The sequence below is a fragment of the Papio anubis genome, chromosome 1 (genome assembly GCF_008728515.1).
Source record: "Papio anubis isolate 15944 chromosome 1, Panubis1.0, whole genome shotgun sequence".
NCBI classification, from domain to species: domain Eukaryota; kingdom Metazoa; phylum Chordata; class Mammalia; order Primates; family Cercopithecidae; genus Papio; species Papio anubis.
The window spans coordinates 38,687,623-38,715,198 of NC_044976.1; the positions used below are offsets into that span (position 1 = coordinate 38,687,623).

A 27,576-nucleotide genomic window follows, 5' to 3' on the forward strand; every position below is an offset into this window, starting at 1 on the left:
GCAAACAGGAAGCACACAGACGAGGAGACTTACACAGTCATCGGAAAAAACATGAGGAATTCTTAGGAAAATACTGAGTGTTCAATCAAGAAGAGAAAGGTGTCATTTAAGGTCTGGCAGTATTTATTGATACGAATGCACCTACCACAGATTTTGGATTTCATGTCCTATGTTTAGCAGCTGGGCATGTTTTTCATAGAGAAAGCTGAACATAATATTGGCCTATCTATTCTAAAAGCTGAGATGACAGAAATGCTTTTGTATAATGTGGAGAAAGGAATTTAAGAGAATTCTGGAACAAATTACCAAATATGTTTATGTTATCCCTTTTCCCAACCTATCCCTGCCTGGCAGGATCCTGAAGACGTTCCCTTCACCAAAGTCTTGAGGCATACTTTGTTCACAAGAGTACTGGGATCATTACAACATGATTTAGTAGGAGTTCATAAAATGTTGGTGAAGTATATTTCCTTCTTCTGTTTTTTTTTTTGTTTTGTTTTGTTTTGTTTTGTTTTGTTTTGTTTTTTGCCAGGGTCTCACTCTGTTACCCAGGCTGAAGTGCAGTAACTCACTGCACCCTCAAACTCCTGAGGCTTCAGGGATCCTCCCACCTCAGTCTCCTGAGTAGCTGGGACTACAGGTGTGGGACTACATGCCCATGCCCATGTAATTCCTATTTTTAGCGTAGTTGTAATGATTCCAACACTAGCCTTTAACGATGACCCTCGTGCAATTTATGGTATTCAAAATGGATACCAAGATCTTTGGAGGTGGTTAACTGGAGATAGGGTCCTAGATAAATGGCAGATCACTAAGGCCCTACTTGACCTGTATAGGCAAAAATTTATCCAGATTTGGAGGCAGATATCAAGACAGAAATGCAGCTCCGTTTTCTCTTGCGAGACTTAAGCTAGTTTGCAGATTCAGAGCCTATTCAATAATGGAGAGGCCATGTATCCTGAGGAGGGAGCTGGTAAAAGTGCTGTCAGTGCAGAATGTGTATCATTACCATTTTCTTGATAAATGTGTATTACCATTTTTGTCTGGATAGCTGTACACTAGGGAAACTATACAAACACTTGGGCAACAAGTGGACACTAGCTGTTAGCTATTACTAATTCCCAGATACCCATGATGTTATTGTCTGCTTCTCAGAGCTCATATGGGGACCAGGTAATGATGGAGTTTTGTTTTGTTTTGTTTGTTTTGAGACGGAGTCTCCCACTGTCGCCCAAGCTAGAGTGCAGTGGTGCATTCTCGGCTCACTGCAATCTCTGCCTCCCAGGTTCAAATGATTTTCCTGCCTCAACCTCCCCAGTAGCTGGGATTACAGGTGTGCACCACCATGCCTGGCTAATTTTTGTAGTTTTAGTAGAGACCAGGTTTTGCCATATTGGCCAGGTTGGTCTCGAACTCCTGACTTTAGGTGACTCACCTGCCTTGGCCTCCCAAAGTGCTGGGATTACAGGTATTAGCCTCTGCACCTGGCCATGATGGAGTTTTTACCTAAGTCAGCTGCACCACTGGTCCAGTGGAAACTGAAACCTCTCCTAACAGAGTTCCCCAAGTGCCTGAGCATCTAGTTGGAAAAGATGTCCTTAGCACATGATAGAATCCCCACACTGGCTTGCTTAGCTGTGAAGTAAAGCCTATTAAGAAAGGAATGGATTCAGTGAGTCTTCTATAGTTGATTGAAAGAAAAAATTAAAAAAGAAAGCAATGGAGATGAGGAAGCTCCTGCAGCTCTTCCACATTAAAACAATAAATGGATCTGGTACTGCATCCCTAGGGGAATTGCAGGGATTAAAAGACTTCACAGATGTGGTAGTGGTGATTGCTATCACATGGCCTTTTAACTTGTCTTCTAGCTAGGCTTCCAACATCACAGAGCAAAGACAAGCTGTCTGCACTGTACCCTGTCTAATTCCTGACTCATGGAAACTGGGGGAGATAATAAATGATTATTATTTTAAGCAGGAAGTAATAGGCAATCTATAACATATCATAATCTGTAAGGAGTCCTGTCACATCAATGACTTATTTTAGGCATATTAGGATAACCCCTTTAAAGTGAGGAACAAATTGCTGAACTTTTTATCCCTTTCTATTAAAAAAGAAGTACAGTAAGTGGTGAGTCTTTGTGTGTGTGTGTGAAGTACATGTGTCATATTCGAGTGTGTTGACTCAAACAATTTTTTGCACAACTTGCCTACTTCAAGCAGAGCACAGAATGATGGACTTGTTTAGGCAACAGGCAGCTCTGCCCCAACCCTTATGATTCAGTAGGTCAGTTGCAGATCTGGACGCTGTAGAGACTCTTAGGAGCCCCAAAGAAAGAATCACAAAGGAAGCAGCTATGGTTTTTGAAGTTATGCCCTTTTTGGCAAGTAACTACTTTTCCATCTGGCCCTGGGGAGATTGAACTGCAGATCATGACACTCTTGGTGCCCTGGGACCAGAGCTGCCCATATGAACTGGGTGGTGATCTGCGCGTTCCTGGGGAAACCCCAGTGTCAGTGTGCTTAGGTCTTTTCTCTTAGGCCACCTGGAGTCACTGAGACATCTCTTAAAATTTGCTGCTCAGAGAGTGTAGACCTGGGTGGGAGTTCTGAAAAAGGAGGTTGGGAGTCTTAAGTGTGTAAATTTTCATTTATCCTCACCCCATCCCATCCACCATTTTCAGCATAGTAGCCTGTCCTCAGCTGAGCCTGGTGTCCTGCTGTTCAGAGATTCATCTGTGTTATCCTCTCCTGAAACTACTGGTTCAGTCTCCTGCAGAGGTAAAAGAACAACAGTCACCTATAGAGTAGTTGAGGGACGCTGGGAATATAACTGCTTCTTCAGCAGATTTGCCACCTATATTCAATTTATTTTATTTTATTTTATTTTATTTATTTGGAGACAGAGTCTCGCTCTGTCGCCCAGGCTAGAGTGCAGTGGCACAATCTCGGCTCACTGCAACCTTTGCCTCCTGGGTTCAAGCGATTCTCCTGCCTCAGCCTCCCGAGTAACTGGAACTACAGGCATGCACCACCACACCTGGCTAATTTTTTTTTGTGGTTTTGTTGTTGTTGTTGTTGTTGTTTGTTTGTTTTGAGACGGAGTCTCGCTCTGTCGCCCAGGCTGGAGTGCAGTGGCCGGATCTCGGCTCACTACAAGCTCCGCCTCCCGGGTTTACGCCATCTCCTGGCCTGGCTAATTTTTTGTGTGTTTTTAGTAGAGACAGGGTTTCACCGTGTTAGCCAGGATGGTCTCAATCTCCTGACCTCGTGATCCGCCCGCCTCGGCCTCCCAAAGTGCTGGGATTACAGGCCTGAGCCACCGCGCCTGGCCTGTGTTCTATTTTTAGCATTGCTTTCACTCTGCATTTTTAGGGGGTACTCCAGGCAACCTATTTCTCTGCTTTTCAGGACTCTGCAAGGGAAGTTGGGTTCCTCTTGTCTTTCCCCTCTGCCCACTTAGGATTCAGCCTTTTCAGGACTCGTAAGTCCATCACCATTCATCTATTTGTTTTCCAGTTTCCGAAAGTTTTTGTTATTTTTCTTCTCTTCCACTCGATGTGTCCCTGTGGGTTCATGCCTCTGGCTTTAAATCCCTTTTTCTATAGTAATGATTTTTGATGAGGGAGCTAAAGGCATATGTTCCAACTACTCCCTTTAAATAGAATTTAAGACAGAGAATAGGGAGGAATAAAGGCCAGGGAAGGAGGCCCTTCTTTTGAGAAGGAATTCAGTTTTCCAGGGAGGGGAATTGTAGACTGAAAGTCTCTCAAAGAAAAGGGCACCTGTGGGATGAAGGTGGGGACTGCTGTCCTTGTGAAGCCCTACATTGTTGGGTACTTTCTCTTTAGGAAAGTACAAAAAAAAAAAAAAAAGGAAAGTCCAAGTTAACTACAGCTTTAATTCTGAATTTCCCTGACTCTCTCCTAAAATTAGCATAAAAACTGCAATCTGGTTTATTAATTTTGTGGGAGCTTAAGGCAAGAAAGATGAGTGTGGCTTTGTTCTGTCCCATTGTCTCCCAGGAGAGAGAAGGGGTATTAGCTTTGAGTACCCATTCCGAGTGAAACCAGTAGCTGAAAAGTGACCCAAGATCCTGGAGGATTGTTCCAGAGAGGACAAGAGAAGAGCAATAACCTTCTGTTTACCCTCGTGTGTTAGTGAAGGTTGTTCTTTGAAGAGAAAGGATTCCAGCAAAATTCTAGATGAAGTGGGGTGGCAAGATGACCTATAAACTGAATGAACTCACTGGAAGCAGAAGCTCGGAACCAGAGGTGACTGTGACTCTGAAAGATGATTTCAATTATTGTGTATTTATGTCTTTAACTGTGTAATTGAAGTGTATTCTACATATAGGAAAGTATGCAAATTATAAATGTATACCTTGATGAATTGTCTGTTTATTCATTTTTAATGTGTACTAAGAGAAATGTAACTGGCACATTAAAGATGAAATTTCAAGGATGTCATTCCTTGCGATGAGGGTAGTATAGGCTGGTAAGACATGATAACTCACCTTACAAGAACTCCATAACTTACAGGCGTATTGTTCATGCATTCAGTGACTGCCTGGTTTATGTTATCTCAGAAGCAGACCCTAAGGATTGCAGTGCAAGTAGTTTATTTAGGAAACACAGGAAATACCAATAGGGAGAGGGGGAAATGAGACAGGAAAAGGAAGATAACCAATAAAGGATACACTTTGAAGTTAGCTACCATCGCAGGAGACTGGAGCTTAATCTCAGTGAAACTGGGAAACTGCAAAATACAATATTCAGAATTATGCCACCTAGTGGTGAGCAGACCAGGCATTCTCATACCAACTCCCAAATGTCATTGGTTGAGGGCTGTTGGTGGGACTACGGTGGAATGGTCAGTATTAATTCTTAGATATTCGGGGCAGCCCAGCTTCTGGCAGAGAGATGCAGATACTGGCCTCTGGCATTTGCTGGAGGCACTGGAAGTTCTCAAGGATATGCACAGGACAGAAACAGCATTGGCTACTGTAACTAAACCTTCCATGATACATCTCAGGAGTATGGCTGGTACAGATGATGCCGAGTGCTAGTGTGAATTCCTCCTACGTTGTTTTCAGCATTCTTCTGCTGGAAGTTGATGATCATTATTCATAGAAAATATGTAGGAGGATATATAATTGCAAATTGGAACTGGACCTCACTGTCAGTCTTGATAATGTTAATTTCCTTTTGATTCTATCATGAATCAGTGATGAAAATGGTATTTCTAAAGGATAAGGCTGGAGATTGTAATGGAAATGTGAACAGTGGTAGTGATTTGAATAAAATTTACTGATTGTGCACAGGAAGAACCTGGGCATGAAGGTTTAAAACAAATACTAACAAAGCTATTAAAATTGCCAATCATATAAGAGTGGGCCACTGAATTCTCTGTTTCTCAGTTCTGTGATGAGATGGGCAATGATTTCAAGCAGCTTCTCATTTTGTTCAGAAGCTCATTGGTTTTCCCTCAGAAGAATCCCTATTTATCTCTTCAAGATGCTAAAACATCTTTATCTTCCCGGATTACATACCCTTTATAACAGCACATGCCTAACTGGCACTGGCTATATCACGTGAACAATCTAAATTCAGTCCTGAAAGGCAAGGTTTAAACCAGTTTTCCACTTGAGAGATCAAGTGCATTAAATTACAGTGTTGTGTAACTGGAGTTGTGGGGTATGCCTCTTTATAATGGTGAGTCAGATTCCTTTTGCTTGAATGATATGGTTATTAACTCATCTGAACTGAAACGATACAGTTATTAACTCCCTGAAACTGTATTTTTGAAGATTATGAAGAGACACTTAAATGACTTGATAAAATATCTTCATTGGGCTGGGCATGGTGGCTCACTCCTGTAATTCCAACACTTTGGGAGGCCGAGGTGGGTGGATCATGAGGTCAAGAGATCGAGACCATCCTGGCCAACATGGTGAAACCCGTCTCTACTAAAAATACAAAAATTAGCTGGGCATGGTGGTGTGTGCCTGTAGTCCCAGCTACTCAGGAGGCTGAGGCAGGAGAATCGCTTGAACCCGGGAGGCAGAGGTTGCAGTGAGCCAAGATTGCGCCACTGCACTCCAACCTGGCGACAGAGCGAGACTCTGTCTCAAAAAAAAAGAAAAAGTCTTCATTGGGGTTTTCAGAATCCGATGGCAGAGATGAGTAGATAAGGAACCCTTTCCTCACTATCTTTGGAGACGTGACCAAATAACTTGACACATTTTGAAGGACAGATTCTAGATATTGTATTAGATGTCCTATTGAAATACAGTTTGTTAAACAAAAATTTCTCGTAATTTTGGTTAGTTTATAATTCCATCAGAGAATACAGTTAAGTATGTTGCCTTTACACACTATCCATACTTATAAATTAGGGTTTCCAGTGGTGAAAAATAGAAACACAGAAGCTCATCTTTTTTTTTTTTTTTTTGAAACAGGGTCTTGCCCAGGCTAGAGTGCAGTGGCGCAGTCTTGACTCACTGCAGCCTAGGCCTCCTGGGCTCAGGCGATCATCCCACCTCAGCCTTCTGAGTAGCTGGGGCTACAGGCATGCACCACCATTCCTGGATAATTTTGCTTATTTTTAAAATTTAATTTAATTTAATTTTTTTTTGAGATGAAGTTTTGCTCTTGTTGCTCAGGCTGGAGTACAATGGTGCAATCTCAGCTCACGCAACCTCCGCCTCCTGGGTTCAAGCAATTCTCCTGCCTCAGCCTCCTGGGTAGCTGGGATTACAGGCATGCGCCACCATGCCTGGCTAATTTTGTATTTTTAGTAGAGATGGGGTTTCTCCATGTTGGTCAGGCTGGTCTCGAACTCCCGACCTCAGGTGATCCACCCGCCTCGGTCTCCCAAAGTCCTGGGATTACAGGTGTGAGTCACCGTGCCCGGCCTTGTTTATTTATTTTTTTTTAAAGATGGAGTCTCCCAATGTTGCCCAGGCTGGTCTCAAACTCTTGGGCTCAAGTGATCCTCTCACCTCAGCTTGAGCCCATCTTTTTTTTTTTTTTCCAATAAGACTTTTTTTTTTTTTTAATGACTGATAATAAGCCAACTATCTCTCCCCTTTTAAACTGATAAAGATTTTTTTTTGTTTTGAGATGGAGTCTTGCTCTGTCATCCAAGCTGGAGTGTGTAGAGGCGTGATCTCGGCTCACTGCAACCTCCACCTCCTGGGTTCAAGCGATTCTCCTGCCTCAGTCTCCCGAGTAGCTAGGATTACAGGTGCCCATCACCATGCCCAGCTAATTTTTTTGTATTTTTAGTAAAGATGGGGTTTCACTATGTTGGCCAGGCTAGTCTTGAACTCCTGACCTCATGATCTGCCCAACTCAGCCTCCCAAAGTGTTGGGATTACAGGTGTGAGCCACTGTGCCCGGCCCTACTAATTTCTATGTGCTTATTTCTAAAGCAAGGAAGATATTTATTTTGTGTGTATTTCTTATGAGGCAACTATCTCACATCAATTCTCCTATTAATTCCAGCAGTCTTTCTTAGAGACTTTTTCTAGATATTGTATCATGTCATCAGCAAAAAAGATATAGCTCTACCTTTTCTTTTCCAATATTTGTGCCAGTTTTCTTATTTTATTTGACAAATACTCTAAGACAGTGTTACAAACTAATATGATTCAAGTTTCTGATTTTATTTGAAATTGTTTTATTATTATACTATTTAGGGTGCCATTTACAATTTTTATTTTTATAAATGGTCTTTCTTAGAAGTAAAGTCTTAGTCTGTTTGTGCTGCTATTACAGAAGACCGTAGATTGAGTAGCTTATAAACAACAGAAATTTATTTCTCACAGTTCTGAAATCTGGGAAGTCTAAGATCAAGGTTTGAGCAGATGGTTCCCAGAGGCCATCTTGTGGGTATGTCCTTATATGGTAGAAGGAAGGGACAGGGAGCTCTCTGGGGCCTCTTTTATAAGGTGTCAGATACAAAAGAAGTTCCTCTTCAAAGTTTTGACTTGCTCAACCTCCCGTTCTTTGTTCCCTACTTCCAAGGCCAAACCAACTTCCTTATCCTTCGTGCCTCCTTATCTTAGTTTCAGTAAATAACTTTCCCACCGGTCCTTATCTACAGAGACCACATCTGCTACCCACTCTGTAAATTACCCCTCCTGTCGCAACAGCTCTTCCTTTGGAAACTGCCTTTCTCACCAGTGTAACCACATTCCGAATTAGCCAATTGGGTTCAGCTTAGATTGTGCGGTCCAACTCCAGCCAATGCAGGCAGGACACAGTGACAGGGACAAGCTGCATTAGGGATAAAAACCCCTTCCCTCCTTTGTTTGGTGTGTTCTCGTGGTGGCCAAACCTGCAAACAGCACCCTGCTACAGAAGTAAATTTTGCCTTGCTAAGAAATCCTTTAAGTGCTCGTTTTCTTTGCGACTCCAAGCTTTACTTCTAACATAAGGGTAGCAATCCCACTCATGAAGCCTCCACCCTCATGACCTAATCACCTCCAAATACCATCACATTGGGAGTTAGGGTTTAACATAGGAATTTTGTGGGGATGAAACATTCAGTCTATACCAAGTAATCTCCTTCTATTCCTATTTTACTTTTTTAGTATATGAGTTTACTTTTTTAGTATATGAGTTTACTTTTTTAGTATATGAATTTTTAGTATATGAATTAGAACAATGGTTGGCAAACCGTAAATGCTCTTTACTTGTTAAGCAGATAATGATGTACCAGAAATGACTGCTAAAGTTTATGAAAGTCTTTTTCACTGACTATTGACATGATCATACAGTTTTTCCTCTTGAATTTGATGTTTTAGGTTATGTTAATATGCTTCCTGGTATTGGAACACCCTTATATTCCTGGGAAAAACTTAGTTGGTCATATCTATTTTTAAAAATTCATCACTAGTTCTATTTGTGAATATTTTATTTAGAATATTTGTACTCACAGTCATAAATTAATCTATAGTTTTCTTTTTTGTACATGAAAAATCATGGTTTAGTATTAAAGTTCTACTTCTGTTATTAAATGAATTAAGGAACATTCATCTTTTTCCTTAGTCTGAAACATTTCCCCTTTGTTGGGAACTGCTAACTGTTCATGGGGTGGGTGCCCAGAAGCCAAGTCTTTCTACCATGACACTCGCTGGCCCCTGGTCAAAGCTGAATGATCAAATGATCCTGCCAAAATTTGGAATTTTGAACTGAGTAACACAACTGAAAGTTGCCAGAACTGAATCATGTTAAGGGTGGTGGTTTAGAGGGCATCTCTCTAGGCATTTGCTTTGTGGTGCTCAGAAATCTGCTGGTTCCTAAACTTCCACAGATGAGGCTTACCAGTTCTTCCTCGAATTCCTGAAGACTCCAGAATCCTTCCAACAACAACAATAATAATAATCATTTTAACTTAGAAAGCAATTCTGGTGAGCTAGTTACTTGCAAATAATAGAGCCTTAATCACAAAACTACATATAGAATAGTTTCTTATCCCAAAACTATGTCTAGAATCTCCTTTATGTGAACATACTAACAGTTCTGCTTTTACTTTAAAACAAAAGTTTACTTTGACTAGGATATGGGGTAATTAAAAAAATTAAAAAGTGAAAAAGAAAACAAAACTTTCTTGAAATTATGTGATGTGTAACATGTACAGCAGGAACCCAACTTGATTTGTTCTTGCCATGGGCTGAATATTTGTATTCCCCCAGAAACAAATATGTCGAAGCCCTAACCCCCAAAGTGACTGTATTTGGAGATGGGGCCTTTATAGAAGTAATAAGTTTAAATGAGGTCACAGGGGTGGGGCCCTGATCTGATAGGATTAGTGTCCTTAAAAGAAGAGACATCAGAGAGCTCACTCTCCTCAAGCACACAAGAAGAGGTCTTGTGAGCATACAAGGAGATGGTGGCTGCCTACAAGCCAAGAGAAGAGGCCTCAGAAGGAAACCTATCTTGTTCACACCTTGACCTTGATCTTGGACTTCCCAGCCCCCAGAACTATAAGAAAATTAATTGCTGTTGGTTAAGCCACCCAGTCTATGGCATTTTGTTGTCTGCCAGAGAAGACTCATACTGTTCCCCAAATGGCTAACTAGTTGTTCTAATGATACTTGTTGAATAATCCACCATTACCCAGCTGTTTTGAAATGCCAGCTTTACAATATACTAAATTTAAATAAAGTGTCAAGTCTGTTTCTGAGTTTCCAATTTCATCTCACTGATTTATGAACATATTTTGGCACTAGTTTTATTTTGATTATTTTGCCTCCATAATACAAGGTAATATCTGGTAGGGCAGTCTGCCTTCATTATTGTTGGAAAACATTATTGGCCATTCTGGAACACTTGCCGTACTAGCTAAATTTTAGAATCATTTAGTTTAGTAAAAAGAAAAGCTGATTTTATTTTTATTTTTATTTATTTATTTTTTTGAGATGGAGTCTTGCTCTGTCACCCAGGCTAGAATGCAGTGGCGCAATCTTGGCTCTCTACAACCTCCACCTCTCGGGTTCAAGCGATTCTCTTGCCTCAGCCTCCTGAGTAGCTGGGATTACAGACACATACCACCACACCCAACTAATTTTTGTATTTTTAGTAGAGACGAGGTTTCGCCATGTTGGCCAAGCTGGTCTCGAACTCCTGAGCTCAGGTGATCCACCCGCCTTGGCCTCCTAAAGTGCTGGGATTACAGGCGTGAGCCACCATGTCTGGCCAAAAAAGTTGAAATTTTGATTGGGATGCATCACAGTTTATGTGAACTGGAGGAAAAGTGACATACTTAGAATGTTCTATTCCAACTCGTGAATATATTATATCACTATTCTCACCTTTTTTTTTTTTTTTTTTTTTGAGGCAGAGTCTCGCTTAGTCGCCCAGGCTGGAGTGCAGTGGCGCGATCTCGGCTCACTGCAAGCTCCGCCTCCCGGGTTCACGCCATTCTCCTGCCTCAGCCTCCCGAGTAGCTGGGACTACAGGCGCCTGCCGCCTCGCCCGGCTAATTTTTTTGCATTTTTAGTAGAGACGGGGTTTCACCGTGTTAGCCAGGATGGTCTCGATCTCCTGACCTCGTGATCCGCCCGCCTCGGCCTCCCAAAGTGCTGGGATTACAGGCGTGAGCCACCGCGCCCGGCCTCTCACCATTTAAACAAAAAAAAAATGGAGTTTTATTTATAAGTTCCTGCATAATTCTTGTTTATTCTTAGCTGTATTTTTCTGATTTTTATTATGAAAACATACACATATAGAGAAAAATCGAAAGAATTTTACTGTACGGCATCCCTATACCACCACTTAGATTCTACCATTAACATTTTATTGTATTTTATGCTGTATTTTTGTTGAGTAGCAGATAGGAACATAGACTGCCTGTGTTCCCCACTTGTAAGCTACATGATCTTGGGCAAGTTATTCAACTTCTCCCAACCTCAGTTTTCTTATCTGTAAAGTGGGAATAATAATAGTACTTACTTCAAGTGGTTGCTATGATGACAAAATCAGTTAAAATATGAAATGCACTTAGGACACAGCCTCATATTCTGTAACTATTATATGCTAGTGTATTCATCAGCTTGGGCTGCTGTAACAAAATACCATTGACTGGGTGGCTTAAACCATGGAAGTTTGGCCAGGCGCAGTGGCTCATGCCTGTAATCCCAGCACTTTGGGAGGCCGAGGCGGGAGGATCATGAGGTCAGGAGTTTGAGACCAGTCTGGCCAACATAGTGGAACCCCATCTCTACTACAAATACAAAAAATTATCTGGGCGTGGTGGCGGGCGCCTGTAGTCCCAGCTGCGTGGGAGGCTGAGGCAGGAGAATCGCTTGAAGCCGGGAGGTGGAGCTTGCAGTGAGTTGAGATTGCGCCACTGCACTCCAGCCCGGGCAACAGTGCGAGACTCCATCAAAAAAAAAAAAAAAAACACAGAAAACACGGAAATTTATTTTCTCAGTGTGGAGACTACAAGCCCCACATATGGTCCAGCTGGGTTCGTTTCTGACTAGGGCTATATTCCTGGCTTGGAGACAAAAGCCTTCTCCATAAGTCCTCACATGGCCTTTCCTGAGAGCCTGCAGCGCCTGGAGAGGAGGAGAGAAAAAAAGGAGAAAGGGAGAGGGAGGGTGATAGCAAACTCTCTAATGTCTCTTCTTATAAGGACACTGATCCTGTCAGAGCAGGGTCCCACCCTTATTTATGACTTCATGTAACCTTAATTACTTCCATAAAGGCCCTATCTCTAAATACCCTCCAAATACAATAGGGGTTAGGGCTTCAAGATAAATTTTGGGGAACCCAAACATTCGGTTCATAACAGCTAGCAAGTACTATAATTGTATTCTATTTCCAGTTGTGGTTTTTGTAAACTATTGATGTAGAAATGTATTTGGAGTGATGTACTCCTATTTTGTTGGAGGGAGAAAACTCAGCAATAAAACAGCATTACAGTATAATTGCTTTTGTGGAAAATATATAACAATGCGTGAAAAACGTTGTGTGTGTGTAGGAAAGGCTGTACACCAACCTTTAGCAAGGTTACCGCTGCTTGCTGAAATTATAGGCAATAATTTTGTGTGTGTGTGTGTGTGTATTTTCTGGCATTTCAGAAATACAAGGTAAGCAATAAACATGAGAACTTTGATTGAATACTAGAACAGAAAACTGTTGTAGTATTCTTTTAACAATACACCAGAACCCATTCAACTGTCTGCTGATAATAAATAACTGGCATGTACATAATATTTAGGGAAACTGCTATGGATTATTTTACACCAGTGTCGTTTCACCAAAAAACGTGATGCCGATGGCTCCCTTTTGTCAAGGGTTTCAAAGGCTCACCCTAAACGTTCACGTGCATTTTCCCAGCGGAGGAAAGATGGTTGTTCTTCATCAGAGTCTGGGGCCCAAGAACGCAGGCTCCTCCCGCAGGAGCCAGGCTGATGATGCTCGCAGGGATCGGATCCTGGGAGACCCTGAAAGGAGCGAACCCAGCAAGCACCGGTGGGGGCGTCTGCGCTCGCCGAGCGGCTCCCGGAGAGGACGCTGGGAACGATGCTCCGGGGAGAACGCTGGGAACGATGCTCCGGACAGCCGCTGCGCAGGCGCACTGGGCCCCGGCTGCCCGCCGCGGCGCTACAAGGGAGCGTGGCGGCGCGGTGCCGGGACCTGGCCGCAACGGTGGGAAGGCGGGGCGTGCCGGCCCAGCGGGGAGAGGGTGAGCGGGTGGCTGTCCCGAGCTTGGGGAGCTGGGCGAGCCGGGAAGCGCGAGTTCCGCCCGCGGCCACCCTGTCGCGCGCGGTGCTCTCCGCAGCCCCGGAGTCGTGCTTAGACAAAGGCTGGGAGGGCAGGGCCGGGCGGGTCCCGCTCTGAGGGGAAGACTTAGCCTCTCATTTGGGGAGGAGGAGACGGGGTCTAGCGGTTTCGCGGTTTGCTACAGCCGACTAGGGAAAGAGCTGGGATTCCAAATCCCCGGCTACTTTACACATAATTACTGCCCCAAACAAAGAATTGGATTGTATTCATCTCTTTGTGCTTCCTGACACCTGCGCGGTGCTTTGAACTTTGTGGGCTGTGTCTGCTCACCGCCTCCGTGTATCGTTTGGAAACATTTTACAGTGATCCATATACGTTCTAGCGTTCCGCCCTATGACTGAGCCTCCTTGGTCCTTTGCTGATGCTAATGTCTTCTAGGCATCTGCAGGGGCTGCTGAGAGTAAATACTTGGCGCCTCCAGCTGCTGGCCGAGGAGACAGATGGAGCTCAAGTTGGGAGATGCGCCCTGAGAGCTGATGACAGACACAAGTCCAGATCTCGGATTTTGATACTGTATGTTCTCTGGGTTCCTGAGAGAGGACATTGAGGAGTAGGAGTCGGCGATTAAAGGAGATCGGTACAATTGGGAAGCCTCCTGTCAGAGGTTCCAGCAATTTCCTCGTTAGAGGTGGACAAGCCCTATGGGCTAAGACAGAGGGTCCTCAGAAAGGAGTGCAGACGCCGTCATGCTGCAGCAGCTCCTGATCACCCTGCCCACCGAGGCCAGCACGTGGGTGAAGTTGCATCATCCAAAGAAGGTCACAGAGGGGGTGGCCCTGTGGGAGGATGTGACTAAAATGTTTAAAGGAGAAGGTGAGAATAAACTGATGGGTGGGAGGGAGGAAAAGCAGTCCCCTCTAGTGTGAGACGGAATGAGTCACTTGAGTGGAAGCATCTCTTAGATGAATGGGTGGAAGGTTTCTGGAGTTCTTGATTGTGGCTCCTAGTCTGGCATTTTCCGAAATAGTAGTGGTCAGTTCAGCCTAGGACCAGTATTTCAGTGTCATGGTTATGTATATTATTTATTTTTATCCTTCCCATGGCCATGTGGGGCAGGATGGACTTAACCTGATTTTTCTTATTCTAACAGTGGGGAAATGTAAATCAAATGGGAGGCCTGCCGAGGGTCACACAGGAACTTAGTGGCTAGGTCAGAAGGAGAAGCAGCAGGGGAAGTACCAAGTAGGCCTGGAGTAACTTGTGCTAGAAAGCAAGGAAGAGCTTAAAGACTAATGGATATGTGTCAAAAGAGGCCAGGTTTAAGGGTCTGTCACTCGACAGATTTGGGAAAGCTGAAGTATCCAAACTGATGGTAACACCAATAAGTAAAATTCCACATGATCACCTTGACACTTAAAATAGAGAAAGATGGGGGGAATTTCATTTGCAAACATTGGAGGTAATTAATACACTGATTCCTTACTTTGAAAAATAGGTTATTATGGGAATGAATGATGCATTTGCCTTGCCTTTTAGATCCTCTTCAGCTGGGGAGGGAAAGCTTTTTACAGAAAATGCCTGCCAATAATAAAGGTAGAAAGAGGCCAGGTGTGCTGGCTCATGCCTGTAATCCCAGCAATTTGGGAGGCCGAGGCAGGCAGATTGCTTGAGACCAGGAATTTGAGGCCAAGAGTTTGAGACCAGCCTGGCCAACATGACAAAACCCTATCTCTACTAAAAATACAAATATTAACTGGGCGTGGTGGCGCATGCCTGTAATCCCAGCTACTCCAGAGGCTGAGGCACGAGAATCGCTTGAACCAGGAAAGCGGAGGTTTCAGTGAACTGAGATGGCGCCACTGCACTCCAGGCTGGGTGATAGAGCAAGACCTTGTCTTGGAAATAAATAAATAGATAAATAAATAAATGTAGAAAGAATGATAGACTCTTTTACCATAAATAAAATAATTGAAAGGTTAATGAGGAACAGATACTTACATGATATTAAAGTATTATTCCCTCAAATTACTTCCTAAATGGCAAAGAATGAACAGAATTTTCCAATGGTGAGGTGTGGTGGTCACAGTTTTAACCAAATGTCTCAGTAATGGGATAGCCGGGCATTTTATACTTTCCAGATACTGTAATATAAAGCACCTGGTACCACCTACAAGGTATTCCTACCAAAAATGTTTAACGTGATCCTAAATTAAATTTAAAGACTGAACTGCTGGTTTACAGAAAATACAGGGGATGGAGAAATAAGATAAACCCCACCTTGAGGATACAGTCAGACTGTTCTTGTATCTTAAAAAGACAACGTCATGAAGAAAGGGAAAGTACTTATTCTAGAGTAAAAGAGACTAGAAGTAACAACCACTTTGAATGTGTGAACCTTAATTCACTCCTGGTTTGGAAAAAATCCAGAATAAAAGTTGAGGAAACAGTTGAGGAAATGTGAATATGGACTGAATATTTAGATGATACTATGGAATTATTGTTAATTTTCATAGATGTAATAAATGGTATTGTGGTTATACAAGAGAAGATCCTTATTTGAAATCTTTAGGGATAAAGTATTATAATGCAGACAACTTTGAAATGCTTCAGAAAAAATGTAGATCGGTAAAGCAAATATGGTAAATATTAACAATTGTTGAATCTAGATGTGGATGTATGGATGTTCAATAGTCGTGATAAAAAGTTGGAGTAAAATACAAAGTTATTCATGTGCCTTAATTCCTAGTGCTTTTTTTTTTTTTTTTTTGAGATAGAGTCTCGCTCTGTCACCCAAGCTGGAGTCCAATGGCGCAATCTTGGTTTACTGAAACCTCCGCCTCCCGGGTTCAAGTGATTCTCATGCCTCAGCCTCCCCAGTAGCTGGTATTACAGGTGTGCACCATGATACCCAGCTAAATTTTTTGTATTTTTAGTAGAGATGGGGTGTCACCATGTTGGCCAGGCTGGTCTTGAACTCCTGATCTCAAGTGATCTGCCCACCTCGCCCGGCCTCTAGTGCATTTTTTTTTTTTTTTTTTTTTGAGACAAAGTCCTGCCTGCTCTGTCACCCAGGCTGGGGTGCAGTGGTGAGATCTTGCTCACTGCAACCTCCGCCTCCCCAGTTCAAGTGATTCTCCTGTCTCAGCCTCCCGAGTAGCTGGGATTACAGGTGCCCGCCACCACACCCAGCTAATTTTTGTATTTTTAGTAGAGACAGGGTTATACTATCTTGGCCAGGCTGGTCATGAACTCCTGACCTCGTGATCCACTCACCTCAGCCTCCCAAAGTGCTGGGATTACAGGCGTGAGCCACTGCGGCCGGCCTGTAGTGCATATTTTTAATACCTCAAATTCTGCCAAAATTACTTAAATTCTAGAAAGCTGGCAGTGTGTTATGTGTAGCACTTTAGCAGATGGAAAAAAATGAGCAAGATACAGTTTCCATCCATACCCTCATTAATACTCAATTGAGAGAGATAATTATACACATAAAGTAAAAAGCAGCCTGAGATAGATACTAGAACAGATATAAAAACCAAGCTTTTGGGAAGCATAGGAGAGAATAAACTTTCTTCTCATTAAGGGTGTCTGGGAAAACTTTACTTGAACTGGGCCTGAAGGATACCTCAGTTTTTCACCAGATAGGATTTGGGTGGGGTACTATCCAGCTGTGTTCAAAGAATGGTACTAGGATTGTGTGGGTAGGTGTGTCCAGTGAATGAAGGATAATGTTTAGAGAAGATAATACTTAGAGAAGCCATGGACTGGTTGTGGAGGATCTTGAAATCTATGTTGATTAGCTGGGCATAGTGACACATGCCTGTAATCCCAGCTACTCGGGAGGCTGAGGCACAAGAATCTCTTGAATCTGGGAGGTGGAAGTTGCAGTGAGCTGAGATTATGCCACTGCCCTCCAGCCTGGGTGACAGAGAAAGACTCTGTCTCAAAATAATAATAATAATTTTAAAATAACAAGAAATCTATATTGAAGTGTTTGCATTTTTCTTTCTTGTCAGTGGGGAAACCTTTGAGGATTTTTGAACAAAAGATTGGCCTGAGAGATCTCTAAGACCATTGGGAAATATTAATGGTGAAAGCAGCTTACAGCACGTCCTCCTTATTAAGGAGGCCCTTGAGTCACTCTAAATGTCCCTCTTTGTGAACGTTTTTGGGGAGAAGCCACACTGAATGGGTCTGTAGGCAGTTTCTCTGGGTGATTTGGGGCGACGCAAACCTCATGGCTCTTTTCCTTTCCCAGCTCTGCTGTCTCAGGATGCTGATGAGACCCAGGGAGACAGTTTAGACAGTAGAGTGGCCCTTGGACCCCTGACAGCAGAATCCCAGGTGGGTTGGAGTTTCTGGTCACTTTCTTGACATTGTTTCTCAGATTTTAAGAACACTGGAATTTGATTTTCTTTGACTCAACTTCCTGGATTGGCCTTTCTTTTTTTTCTTTTTTTTTTTTTTGAGATGGACAGTGGTGCGATCTCAGCTCACTGCAAGCTCTGCCTCCCAGGTTCATGCCATTCTTCTGCCTCAGACTCTCGAGTAGCTGGGATTACAGGTGCCTGCCACCATCCCCAGCTAATTTTTTGTATTTTTAGTAGAGACGGGGTTTCACCGTGTTAGCCAGGATGGTCTCAATCTCCTGACTTCGTGATCCACCCACCTCAGCCTCCCAAAGTGCTGGGATTACAGGCGTGAACCACCGCGCCCGGCTGATTGGCTTTTCTTAGCCTGTTCTTCATTAGAAAACCAGGCCACATCAGTTGATTTCACAGGTAATTTCCCCACCAGTAGTAACCTTCCACAGGAAACCTCTTTTTTTGCCAACCTCTAGCCATTTATCCAACAAATATATTGTGCTGAGGCCGCATGTGTGTGAGAGAGAAAGAGACAGAGAGGAGAAGTATGTAATGTAGTCCTTGCCCATGAAATTCACATATCATCTGGGAGAAAGACAAACATGAGTCATTTTAAGTAACATTTAAAAGTCAACAGAATCAGTTTCTGATATTCTTGGAGATGTGTACACTTCATTGATGACCTTTAAGTGAGGATTTTTGGTCAAGTCCTAGAGCAGAACTGTAACTGAAAAAAGAAATGATTTTCTTTTCAGATTTCAGCTTTCAGAGAGGATACTGGCAGGTCATGAAGAGCATGAGCTAAATAGGCTAAGCAGAAAAGGAGGGAAGACTTCTAAGAGCAGTTTAACAGTGTGCCGTGTGTCCTAAAGGAAGTAATCAGAAAACTGATAGCACTGGCGAAACTCTGCACTACCAAACCCCAGAGGCATAGGGAAACTCAAGAAAATTAGAGAGTAGTCTGAGAAATAGAAGAGGGTATTATTAGAGAACAGAAGAGTTTTAAAGTGGAGTGATCTTGGCTCCCAAAATCACATGGTTTAATCATGTGTTTAAATCACAGGGTTTAATCCTATGTCTTTAACTTTTCTCAAATTCAGCTTTCTCATGGGTTAAATGTGGATGCTAACATTAGCCTAATAGGCCTGAAATGCATTTCAGAATTATTTACAATACAAAAAGCATTAAAATACTCTCTATACTTAGGGGATTTGTTGTTATTTCAGCCTTCCAGCATCTGAATTCTCTTAGCTTTTGGGAGGTTTTTTTTTAATTATTATACTTGAAGTTCTGGGATGCATGTGCAGAATGTGCAGGTTTATTCCATAGGTATACATGTGCCATGCTGGTTTGCTGCACCCATCAACCCATCATCTACATTAGGTATTTCTGCTAATGCTATCCCTCCCCTAGCCCCCATCCTCTGACACGCCCCAGTGTGTGATGTTCCCCTCCCTGTGTCCATGTGATCTCACTGTTCAACTCCCACTTATGAGTGAGAACATGAGGTGTTTTGTTTTCTGTTCCTGTGTTAGTTTGCTGAGAATGATGGTTTCTAGCTTCATCCATGTCCCTGCAAAGGACATGAACTCATCATTTTTTATGGCTGCATAGTATTCCATGGTGTATATGTGCCACATTTTCTTTATCCAGTCTATCATTGATGGGCATTTGGGTTGGTTCCAAAGTTTTGCTATTGTGAACAGTGCTGCAATAAACATATGTGTGCATGTGTCTTTATAGTAGAATTATTTATAATCCTTTGGGTATATACCCAGTAGTGGGATTGCTGGGTCAAATGGTATTGCTGGTTCTAGATCCTTGAGGAATCACCACACTGTCTTGCACAATTGTTGAACTAATTTACACTCCCACCAACAGTGTAACAGCGTTCCTATTTCTCCACATCCTCCCCAGCATCTGCTGTTCCCTGACTTTTTAATGATTGCCGTTCTAACTGGCATGAGATGGTATCTCATTGTGGTTTTGATTTGCATTTCTCTAACGGAGTATTTTTAAAAAATAATTGTCAAATGGTTATTTGTTTTTTGTAGCTCATACATAATAGACCCTTATACTTCTTACCCCAGCATGTCTATCTCTGTCCAGATGTCTTCATTATTAGGCAGAATTCATGTTCCCTCCAAAAATGTGCTGTTCTCTCATACTTTTATTATTAACAGAAAAACCTAGGTAAGGTTATTTTACCCATGCTAAAGTATTCTCATTTTAACCAATTCTTTCTGCCCAAGAAAAGTCCCTGTTTTCTCTTGTGGCCTTAGCCCCTTCTGAACTCCCCGCTTCCCCAAATACTCCTGAACTTTATTGTCTTTAATCAAAATTACTGTACACTGTACTGTGACCTTCTTTAATATTTCATGAATATTTTCCCTTCAGCCAGATTGTAAGTTGCAGAGGTAGCTTACATGTTTTATGCATTGTTTTATAACCTCCATTTTATGTAATCTATAATCATTATAATAAATTAAATGATTAGCAAGAGAGTATCCAGGAAAACTTGACTAGAATCTCTTAGCTTCTAGACAAGGTCAGAAAAACTTCCTGAAGTCTGGCTGAAAAGGAACGTATTTGATGTTCTAGGAACTATTAACCTTCAAGGACGTATCTGTGGACTTCACTCAGGAGGAGTGGGGGCAGCTGGCCCCTGCTCACCGGAATCTGTACCGGGAGGTGATGCTGGAGAACTATGGGAACCTGGTCTCAGTGGGTAAGGATGGGCTTCTCTTGAAAATAGAATGTACCTATTGGATGAAAACCTTTGTTTCTAAATTAAGTGCTTTGTTTGGGGTTTGGGTTGTATATTAGAGGTTTTCTGTTTCCTTCTGAACACCCAGTCAGGATTGCTATGCTCTTTTCTGCTCTGTTCTTTCTACTCTACTCTGCTTTCTTTAGAAGGCCTGAATACCAAAGAACCATATTTAAATTCTTGGGATGGCTCTGTGATCTCAGCACATACAGTCTTTTCTTCCCCATAAACAGGATATCAGCTTTCCAAACCTGGCATGATTTCCCAGTTGGAGAAAGGAGAAGAACCATGGCTGATGGAGAGAGAGATTTCAGGAGTACCAAGTTCAGGTAAGTGCAAGGCAGGTGGGGCCTTTGTGATGTCAGCCAGAGAATTCCCCTCAAGGCCTTGTCCAAGCTGTGGGGAAGACTGAGGCCCTGAGGATGGTACATTCAAGAAAGTTGATTCTGTTATCTCTATCACCCTTTTCCCACACTTGCATCTTCTCATTAGTCTCTCTGGAGTCAGAGGAAAAGAGATGCCTTTCTCATCAGGGTTAACCTTCATCATTTCTTTTGATCTGACTTTCATGATTTTTACCTCTTTCCCAGTATTCTAAACCTTGCTCTGATCATAGTTTCTTTCCCATGTACATTTAGATTTACACAGGTCTCTCCTCGTTAAACACAGTCCACTTCACTGGACTCTCATGTCATTTTACCATCGGTTTCACTTTCAATGATTTCATTTTCAATATTTTTTCTAATCCTTATTCTGTGATCACAGTTTCAATTGTAACTCTCTCATTTTAACTTGTGTAATTTAACTTTTCATGCCAGAAAATGTATGGCTCTTTGAGAAATCAACCACAGAATTCGTTCTTAGCAGATCCAGTGGATTTTAACAGTCTTCGTTAACATTTAAGTTCCGTAATAATGATAGTATTTACCTGGGTTCTCTGAAGGATAGTTGGGTTCTCTGTGAGTCCCACATTAGCTCTGTCTTAGAAATGAGGAAAAGGAGGCTGATTAAAAAATGTATACAGGGCAGTTAGCTACTACTTGGTAGACTCAGTATCTTAATTCTAATCATTCTGACACCACAGTTTGTGTGTTCTTATGGCACTATTTTACATGGCTGCATTAGATTATACATATAGTCCTTGTCACCTTAATATCCTTTCCTCTATCAACTAGTTTAATAATTTTTGTCTCCTCTATTTCTCTTATTGCTTTTTCAGTGCTTCTCATCAGTGTCTTTTTTAATGCAGATACATGATTTCTGCCTAGGTCAGGATATGAACTTATTCCTTGATCATATACTGATCTGGAGAAATTGGTTTTGTTTTTTTTTTTTCTTTTTTGAGACAGAGTCTTGCTCTGTCACCCAGGCTGGAGTGCTGTGGTACAGTTTTGGCTCACTGCAACCTCCACCTCCTGGGTTCAAGCAATTCTCCTACCTCAGCCTCCCAAGTAGCTGGGATTACAGGTGTGAGTCACTGTGCCCGGCTAATCATTTTTGTATTTTTAGTAGAGACAGGGTTTCACTATGTTGGCCAGGCTGGTCTCAAACTCTTGGCCTCAAGTGATCTGCCTACTTGGCCTCCTAAAGTGCTAGGATTACAGGCATGAGCCACTGCAGTGGGCCCTGGAGAAATTGTTTAGGTCACTGGACAGTTCCTCTTCATCTGGTGATTCAGAAGGATTCTTCTGCCTGTGGCTCCTCTATCCCCCAGGGTTTCCTCATCATCTGCATTTAGACAACATAGAATAAGCGAGGAGTTATAATAGAATAAGCAAAGGAGTTCATTTGGGAGGTTTTTATGGGCCGGTCTGTGGTGGTTCACATCACTTTCACTTTCATTCTGGTAACAGGAGAGACCTTCATGACTTCACTCAATCTAATTCAAGGGAGATTGGGAAATATAATCTAGTTGTATGTCCAAAATCGGGGAGAACAGAGTTTAGGGAATAACCAGCAGTCTCTGCCACGATTTCTGAGGAACCTTTGTCTTTTTTACACTGCTGTTCTATTTCTGTACAAACTCCCACAGATGTTTTGTGATGGTTTCAACTATTCCTTCCATGCCCATATTCTCCTTTTTTCATATTTGTTTTATATATCCATATGAACCCTATTCTTACATATCTCTGGCATTTACGACATCTCCACATAGAAGCACTGTACTTCACACCCAGTACATCCAAAAACAGAAGCCGTCTCATCTAAACAAGTTTCTCATCCTAACCTCCCTGTTCTTTCAGTCTCTAGAAATCATGATATCATCAAGAACATTAAGCAGGTTTTCGACTCTGTTTTTCCCCGGTTCCCTACAGTTTTTTCCTTAATATTACCTGTTTGATCCGCTTGTACTGTTCATCTGTGTTGAGGCAACACTAAGGCACATTTCCATCATTTTATGCCTGAGTTATTAAACTTTCAAGTTGCATTTGCTGATGTCTTACTTTATTTTTCTGAATCTTCTTGAATGTTACTGCCAAATTTGGCCACTTGAAATACCACATTTATCTTGCTTTTGCCTTTAAAAGAAAAATTAAACATCTCCCTATTCCCTGTAATCAGTGATCTAAACATCTCTGCTTGCTTTTTAAGCTGACTCCAAAATTTATTCAGCTATTTCTGAGCTCTTTTTATGTGTTGTTACTAAAGTGAGGTTAGAAATACTAAGGAATAAGATTTTTTTTGTGAACAGGAAGTATTGGTGCTTTAGGTTGGCAGAGCCCAAAATGGATGGATAGGAATAGTAAGGGTAAATATCAGAGAAACTCCTTCATCCAAAAATTTTATGCCAGGTATACTATGAATAAAATATATATTCTCTATCCTTAAAGATTTTACAGAGTAATTAACATTTTATCACAAATTGAGAAGCCATTTTCTACCTCTTATATTGGCAAAAATTATGAAGGTTGATCAAATCTAGTGAGTATGCAGGGAAAGGCACCCATATTTGCTGAGTGTGCACACATCCACAACCCATCAATTTCTCTAGTAAAGCCAATGAAATACTGACAGGAGTATAGAAACATTTATGTATAATGATGTACTATGGTGTAATTTTATAACAGTGAAAAATTGGAGACAAGTGAAATGTTTTTCAGTAGGGACAAGTCAAATTATGTTATGTCCATGCAGTAGAATGCAATGCAGTTGTAGAAAAAATAAGATAGCCTAGCTAGGTGGTTTACATTGTCTTCTCAGCAACTCAGAAGGCTGAGACAGGAGAATCACTTGAGTTGAGAAGTTGGAGACCAGCCTGAGCAACATAGCATGATCCCATCTCTAAAATATAATAATAATTTAAAAAATTTTTAAATAAAGAATGAGATAAAACTTAATGTACAGATATAAAAAGAGGCCCATAAAGATGTAGACTTAAGGCTGGGTGTGGTGCCAATAACAAAGGTAGAAAGAGGCCAGGCATAATGGCCAACACCTGTAATCGCAGCACTTTGGGAAGGTGAGGCAGGCGGATCACTTGAGGTCAGGAGTTCGAGACCAGCCTGACCAACACAGCAAAACCCCATTTCTACTAAAAGTACAAAAATTAGCGGCCAGGCGTGATGACTCATGCCTGTAATCCCAGCACTTTGGGAGGCCGAGGCAAGCAGATCACAATGTCAAGAGGTTGAGACCATCCTGGCCAACATGGTGAAACCCCGTCTCTACTAAAAATACATAAATTAGCTGGGTGTGGTGGCGCATGCTTGTAATCCCAGCTACTTGGGAGGCTGAGACAGGAGAATCACTTGAACCCGGGAGGCAGAGCTTGCAGTGAGCAGAGATCGCGCCACTGCACTCCAGCCTGGCAACAGAGCGGGACTCTGTCTAAAAAAAAAAAAAAAAAAAAAAAATTAGCCAGGTGTGGTGGCACATGCTTGTGACCCCAGCTACTCAGGAGGCTGAAGCAGGAGAATTGCTTGAATTTCAGATGCGGAGGTTGCAGTCAAGATCGCACCACTCCACTCCAGCCTGGGTGACACAACGAGACTCTGTCTCAAAAAAAAAGATATAGAGGCCGGGCGCGGTGGCTCAAGTCTGTAATCCCAGCACTTTGGGAGGCTGAGACGGGCGGATCACGAGGTCAGGAGATCGAGACCATCCTGGCTAACATGGTGAAACCCCGTCTCTACTAAAAAATACAAAAAACTAGCCGGGCGAGGTGGCGAGCGCCTGTAGTCCCAGCTACTCGGGAGGCTGAGGCAGGAGAATGGTGTGAACCCGGGAGGCGGAGCTTGCAGTGAGCTGAGATCTGGCCACTGCACTCCAGCCTGGGCGACAGAGCGAGACTCCGTCTCAAAAAAAAAAAAAAGATATAGAGTTAAAACAGATGTAGATATGTATATGATTTTTTTTTTGCACAGATGTATATTTAAGACCATATATACAAATGCATACATTCACATATACATTTTGGTGGGAAATGCATGAATAGAGACATTTCAGAATCCTCAACCACTGGAGGGAATTTTATCCCAGTTAGGGAGATGCTATCCTTTGTTAAAAGTCAGTGCATTCCTACATTATTCAGTGTTTTATTTAGTGTTTAAAAGTATTTGAGATACCTTTTAAAATACTTTTTTTGTAAATAAAGAAAATTTTGTCATAGAAATATGGGCTTGAGATGATACGATGTTAGAATCCTATCTTCCACCCAGGCATGGTGGCTTACACCTGTAATCCTAGCACTTTGGGAGGCTGAGGCAGGTGGATTGCTTGAGCTCAGGAGTTTGAGACCAGCCTGGGCAATATGGTGAAAACTCCTCTCTACAAAAAATGCAAAAACTAGCCAGGTGTGGTTGCATGTGCCTGAAGTTCTAGCTACTTGGGGGACTGAGGTGGGAGGACTGCTTGAGCCTGGTAAGTTGAGGCTGCAGTGAGCCATGATCACGCCACTGCACTCCAGTCTGGGTGACAGAGTGAGAGACCCTGTCAAAAACAATATTCTATCTTCCTTGATCTTATCTTCTGATATTTGCTCTTATTGTCTTATTAGTTTATTTCCTCTTGCACTTCACATGGATGAGCTCCTCCTAATTTCCTAAAGTCATTTTACATACTTTTTTCTTTGAGACAGAGTCTTGCTCTGTTGACTAAGCTGGAGTGCAGTGGTGTGATTACAAGCTGAGATGTGAAGTGATCCTCCCAACTCAGCCTCCCAAGTAGCTAGGACTACAGGCACACACCACCATGCCTGGTTTGTTTGTTTGTTTGCTTGTTTGTTTTTGTAGAGACAGGTCTCTTTATGTTGCCCAGGCTGGTCTTGAACTCCTGGGCTCAAGCGATCCTCCTGCCTCAGCCTCCTAAAGTACTGGGATGATAAGCATGAGCCACTGCACCTGGCCCACCTTACATACTTCTAACAGCTTCTTTTCTCTACTTCACTTGCATTCATATCAGCTCTCAAGGTGGCAGAATCACATTTGAAGACAATCCAAAACTCCTGTACCTAGTAATATATATTTTGTCCTCCCATTCTCACTGTGGCAATTAATTTTTTAAAGTGCAGGGAATATGGGTCATTTTTATTTTTTTATTTCTTTCAGACTTGGAGAGCAAAACAAAAACCAAAGAGTCAGCCTTACAGAATGATATTTCATGGGAAGAATTACATTGTGGCCTAATGATGGAAAGATCTACAAAAGGAAGCACCATGTATTCCACCTTGGGAAGAATCTCCAAATGTAATAAGCTAGAAAGCCAACAAGAGAACCAAAGAATGGGTGAGGGGCAAATCCCCTTGATGTGCAAGAAAACATTCACTCAGGAGACAGGCCAAGAATCTAATAGATTTGAGAAAAGAATTAATGTGAAGTCAGAAGTTATACCAGGACCAATAGGTCTTCCAAGTAAAAGAGATCGTAAATATGACACATCTGGAAAGAGAAGCAGATACAACATAGATTTAGTTAATCATTCAAGGAGTTACACAAAAATGAAAACCTTTGAATGTAATATTTGTGAAAAAATCTTCAAACAGCTTATTCACCTTACTGAACACATGAGAATTCATACCGGGGAGAAACCTTTCAGATGTAAGGAATGTGGAAAAGCCTTTAGCCAAAGTTCATCTCTTATTCCACATCAGAGAATTCATACTGGTGAGAAACCCTATGAATGTAAGGAATGTGGGAAAACCTTCAGACATCTTTCATCACTTACTCAACATGTTAGAATTCATACTGGGGAGAAGCCCTATGAATGTAGGGTATGTGAGAAAGCCTTCAGCCAAAGCATTGGACTGATCCAGCATTTGAGAACTCATGTTAGAGAGAAACCTTTTACCTGCAAAGACTGTGGAAAAACGTTTTTCCAGATCAGACACCTTAGGCAACATGAGATTATTCATACTGGTGTGAAACCCTATATTTGTAATGTATGTAGTAAAACCTTCAGCCATAGCACATACCTAACTCAACACCAGAGAACTCATACTGGAGAAAGACCATATAAATGTAAGGAATGTGGGAAAGCCTTTAGCCAGAGAATACATCTTTCTATCCATCAGAGAGTCCATACTGGAGTAAAACCTTATGAATGCAGTCACTGTGGGAAAGCCTTCAGACATGATTCATCCTTTGCTAAACATCAGAGAATTCATACTGGAGAAAAACCTTATGATTGTAATGAGTGTGGAAAAGCCTTCAGCTGTAGTTCATCCCTTATTAGACACTGCAAAACACATTTCAGAAATACCTTCAGCAACGTATGAAATATACTAAATATACTAAACATCAAAGAATCTATGTTGGAGCAAAAGATTCAAAATCAGTGGTTCCCTGATTTTTTTATTTCCAAAAACACATTAAAAAAAATGGTTTGGCACAATAGCCGGGCGCGGTGGCTCAAGCCTGTAATCCCAGCACTTTGGGAGGCCGAGGCGGGTGGATCACGAGGTCAGGAGATCGAGACTATCCTGGCTAACATGGTGAAACCCCGTCTCTACTAAAAATACAAAAAACTAGCCGGGCGTGGTGGCGGGCGCCTGTAGTCTCAGCTACTTGGGAGGCTGAGGCGGGAGAATGGCGTGAACCCGGGAGGCGGAGCTTGCAGTGAGCCGAGATCACGCCACTGCACTCTAGCCTGGGAGCACAGCGAGACTCCGTCTCAAAAAAAAAAAAAAAAAAATGGTTTGGCACAATGTTACCAACTATTATTTTTGCCATATTAAAAGCACAACCACCTATTATCAGCATTGTTTCAGA

At 42.1% G+C, this 27,576-nt stretch overlaps 1 protein-coding gene and 2 long non-coding RNA genes across 4 annotated transcripts; 2 read left to right on the top strand and 1 right to left on the bottom strand.

Annotated features, from left to right (window-relative positions):
* Nucleotides 1-2,635: 2,635 nt before the first annotated feature.
* LOC103883908 lies at nt 2,636-5,948 on the bottom strand. The gene is made up of 2 exons (XR_004184401.1): nt 4,516-5,948; nt 2,636-2,772 (listed from the first exon to the last, which is right to left on the bottom strand). It is a non-coding gene; the product is annotated as an uncharacterized LOC103883908 (long non-coding RNA).
* On the top strand, nt 2,681-3,874 carry LOC108586557. The gene is made up of 2 exons (XR_002522813.2): nt 2,681-2,780; nt 3,411-3,874. It is a non-coding gene; the product is annotated as an uncharacterized LOC108586557 (long non-coding RNA).
* A 7,254-nt stretch (nt 5,949-13,202) lies between the features above and the next one.
* On the top strand, nt 13,203-27,199 carry ZFP69B (ZFP69 zinc finger protein B). 2 transcript variants are annotated; one of them, XM_021939860.2, is made up of 5 exons: nt 13,203-14,113; nt 17,499-17,584; nt 20,206-20,332; nt 20,605-20,700; nt 25,918-27,199. In XM_021939860.2, the coding sequence occupies exons 1-5, from the start codon at nt 13,987-13,989 to the stop codon at nt 27,081-27,083; spliced, it is 1,602 nt and encodes a 533-aa protein (XP_021795552.2). In that variant the 5' UTR covers nt 13,203-13,986; the 3' UTR covers nt 27,084-27,199. The 2 variants fall into 2 exon arrangements, with proteins under 2 accessions (XP_021795552.2, XP_009204037.2); XM_009205773.4 differs by lacking the exon at nt 17,499-17,584.
* Nucleotides 27,200-27,576: the final 377 nt, after the last annotated feature.

What these genes read in the sequence shown, in the direction of transcription:
- ZFP69B (XM_021939860.2), top strand. Translation starts at nt 13,987, where the DNA reads ATGCTGCAGCAGCTCCTGATCACCCTGCCCACCGAGGCCAGCACGTGG. An exon ending in CCCTGACAGCAGAATCCCAG is followed by an intron (nt 17,585 to 20,205) that starts GTGGGTTGGAGT and finishes TTGATGTTCTAG; the next exon opens with GAACTATTAACCTTCAAGGA. An exon ending in TGGGAACCTGGTCTCAGTGG is followed by an intron (nt 20,333 to 20,604) that starts GTAAGGATGGGC and finishes CCCCATAAACAG; the next exon opens with GATATCAGCTTTCCAAACCT.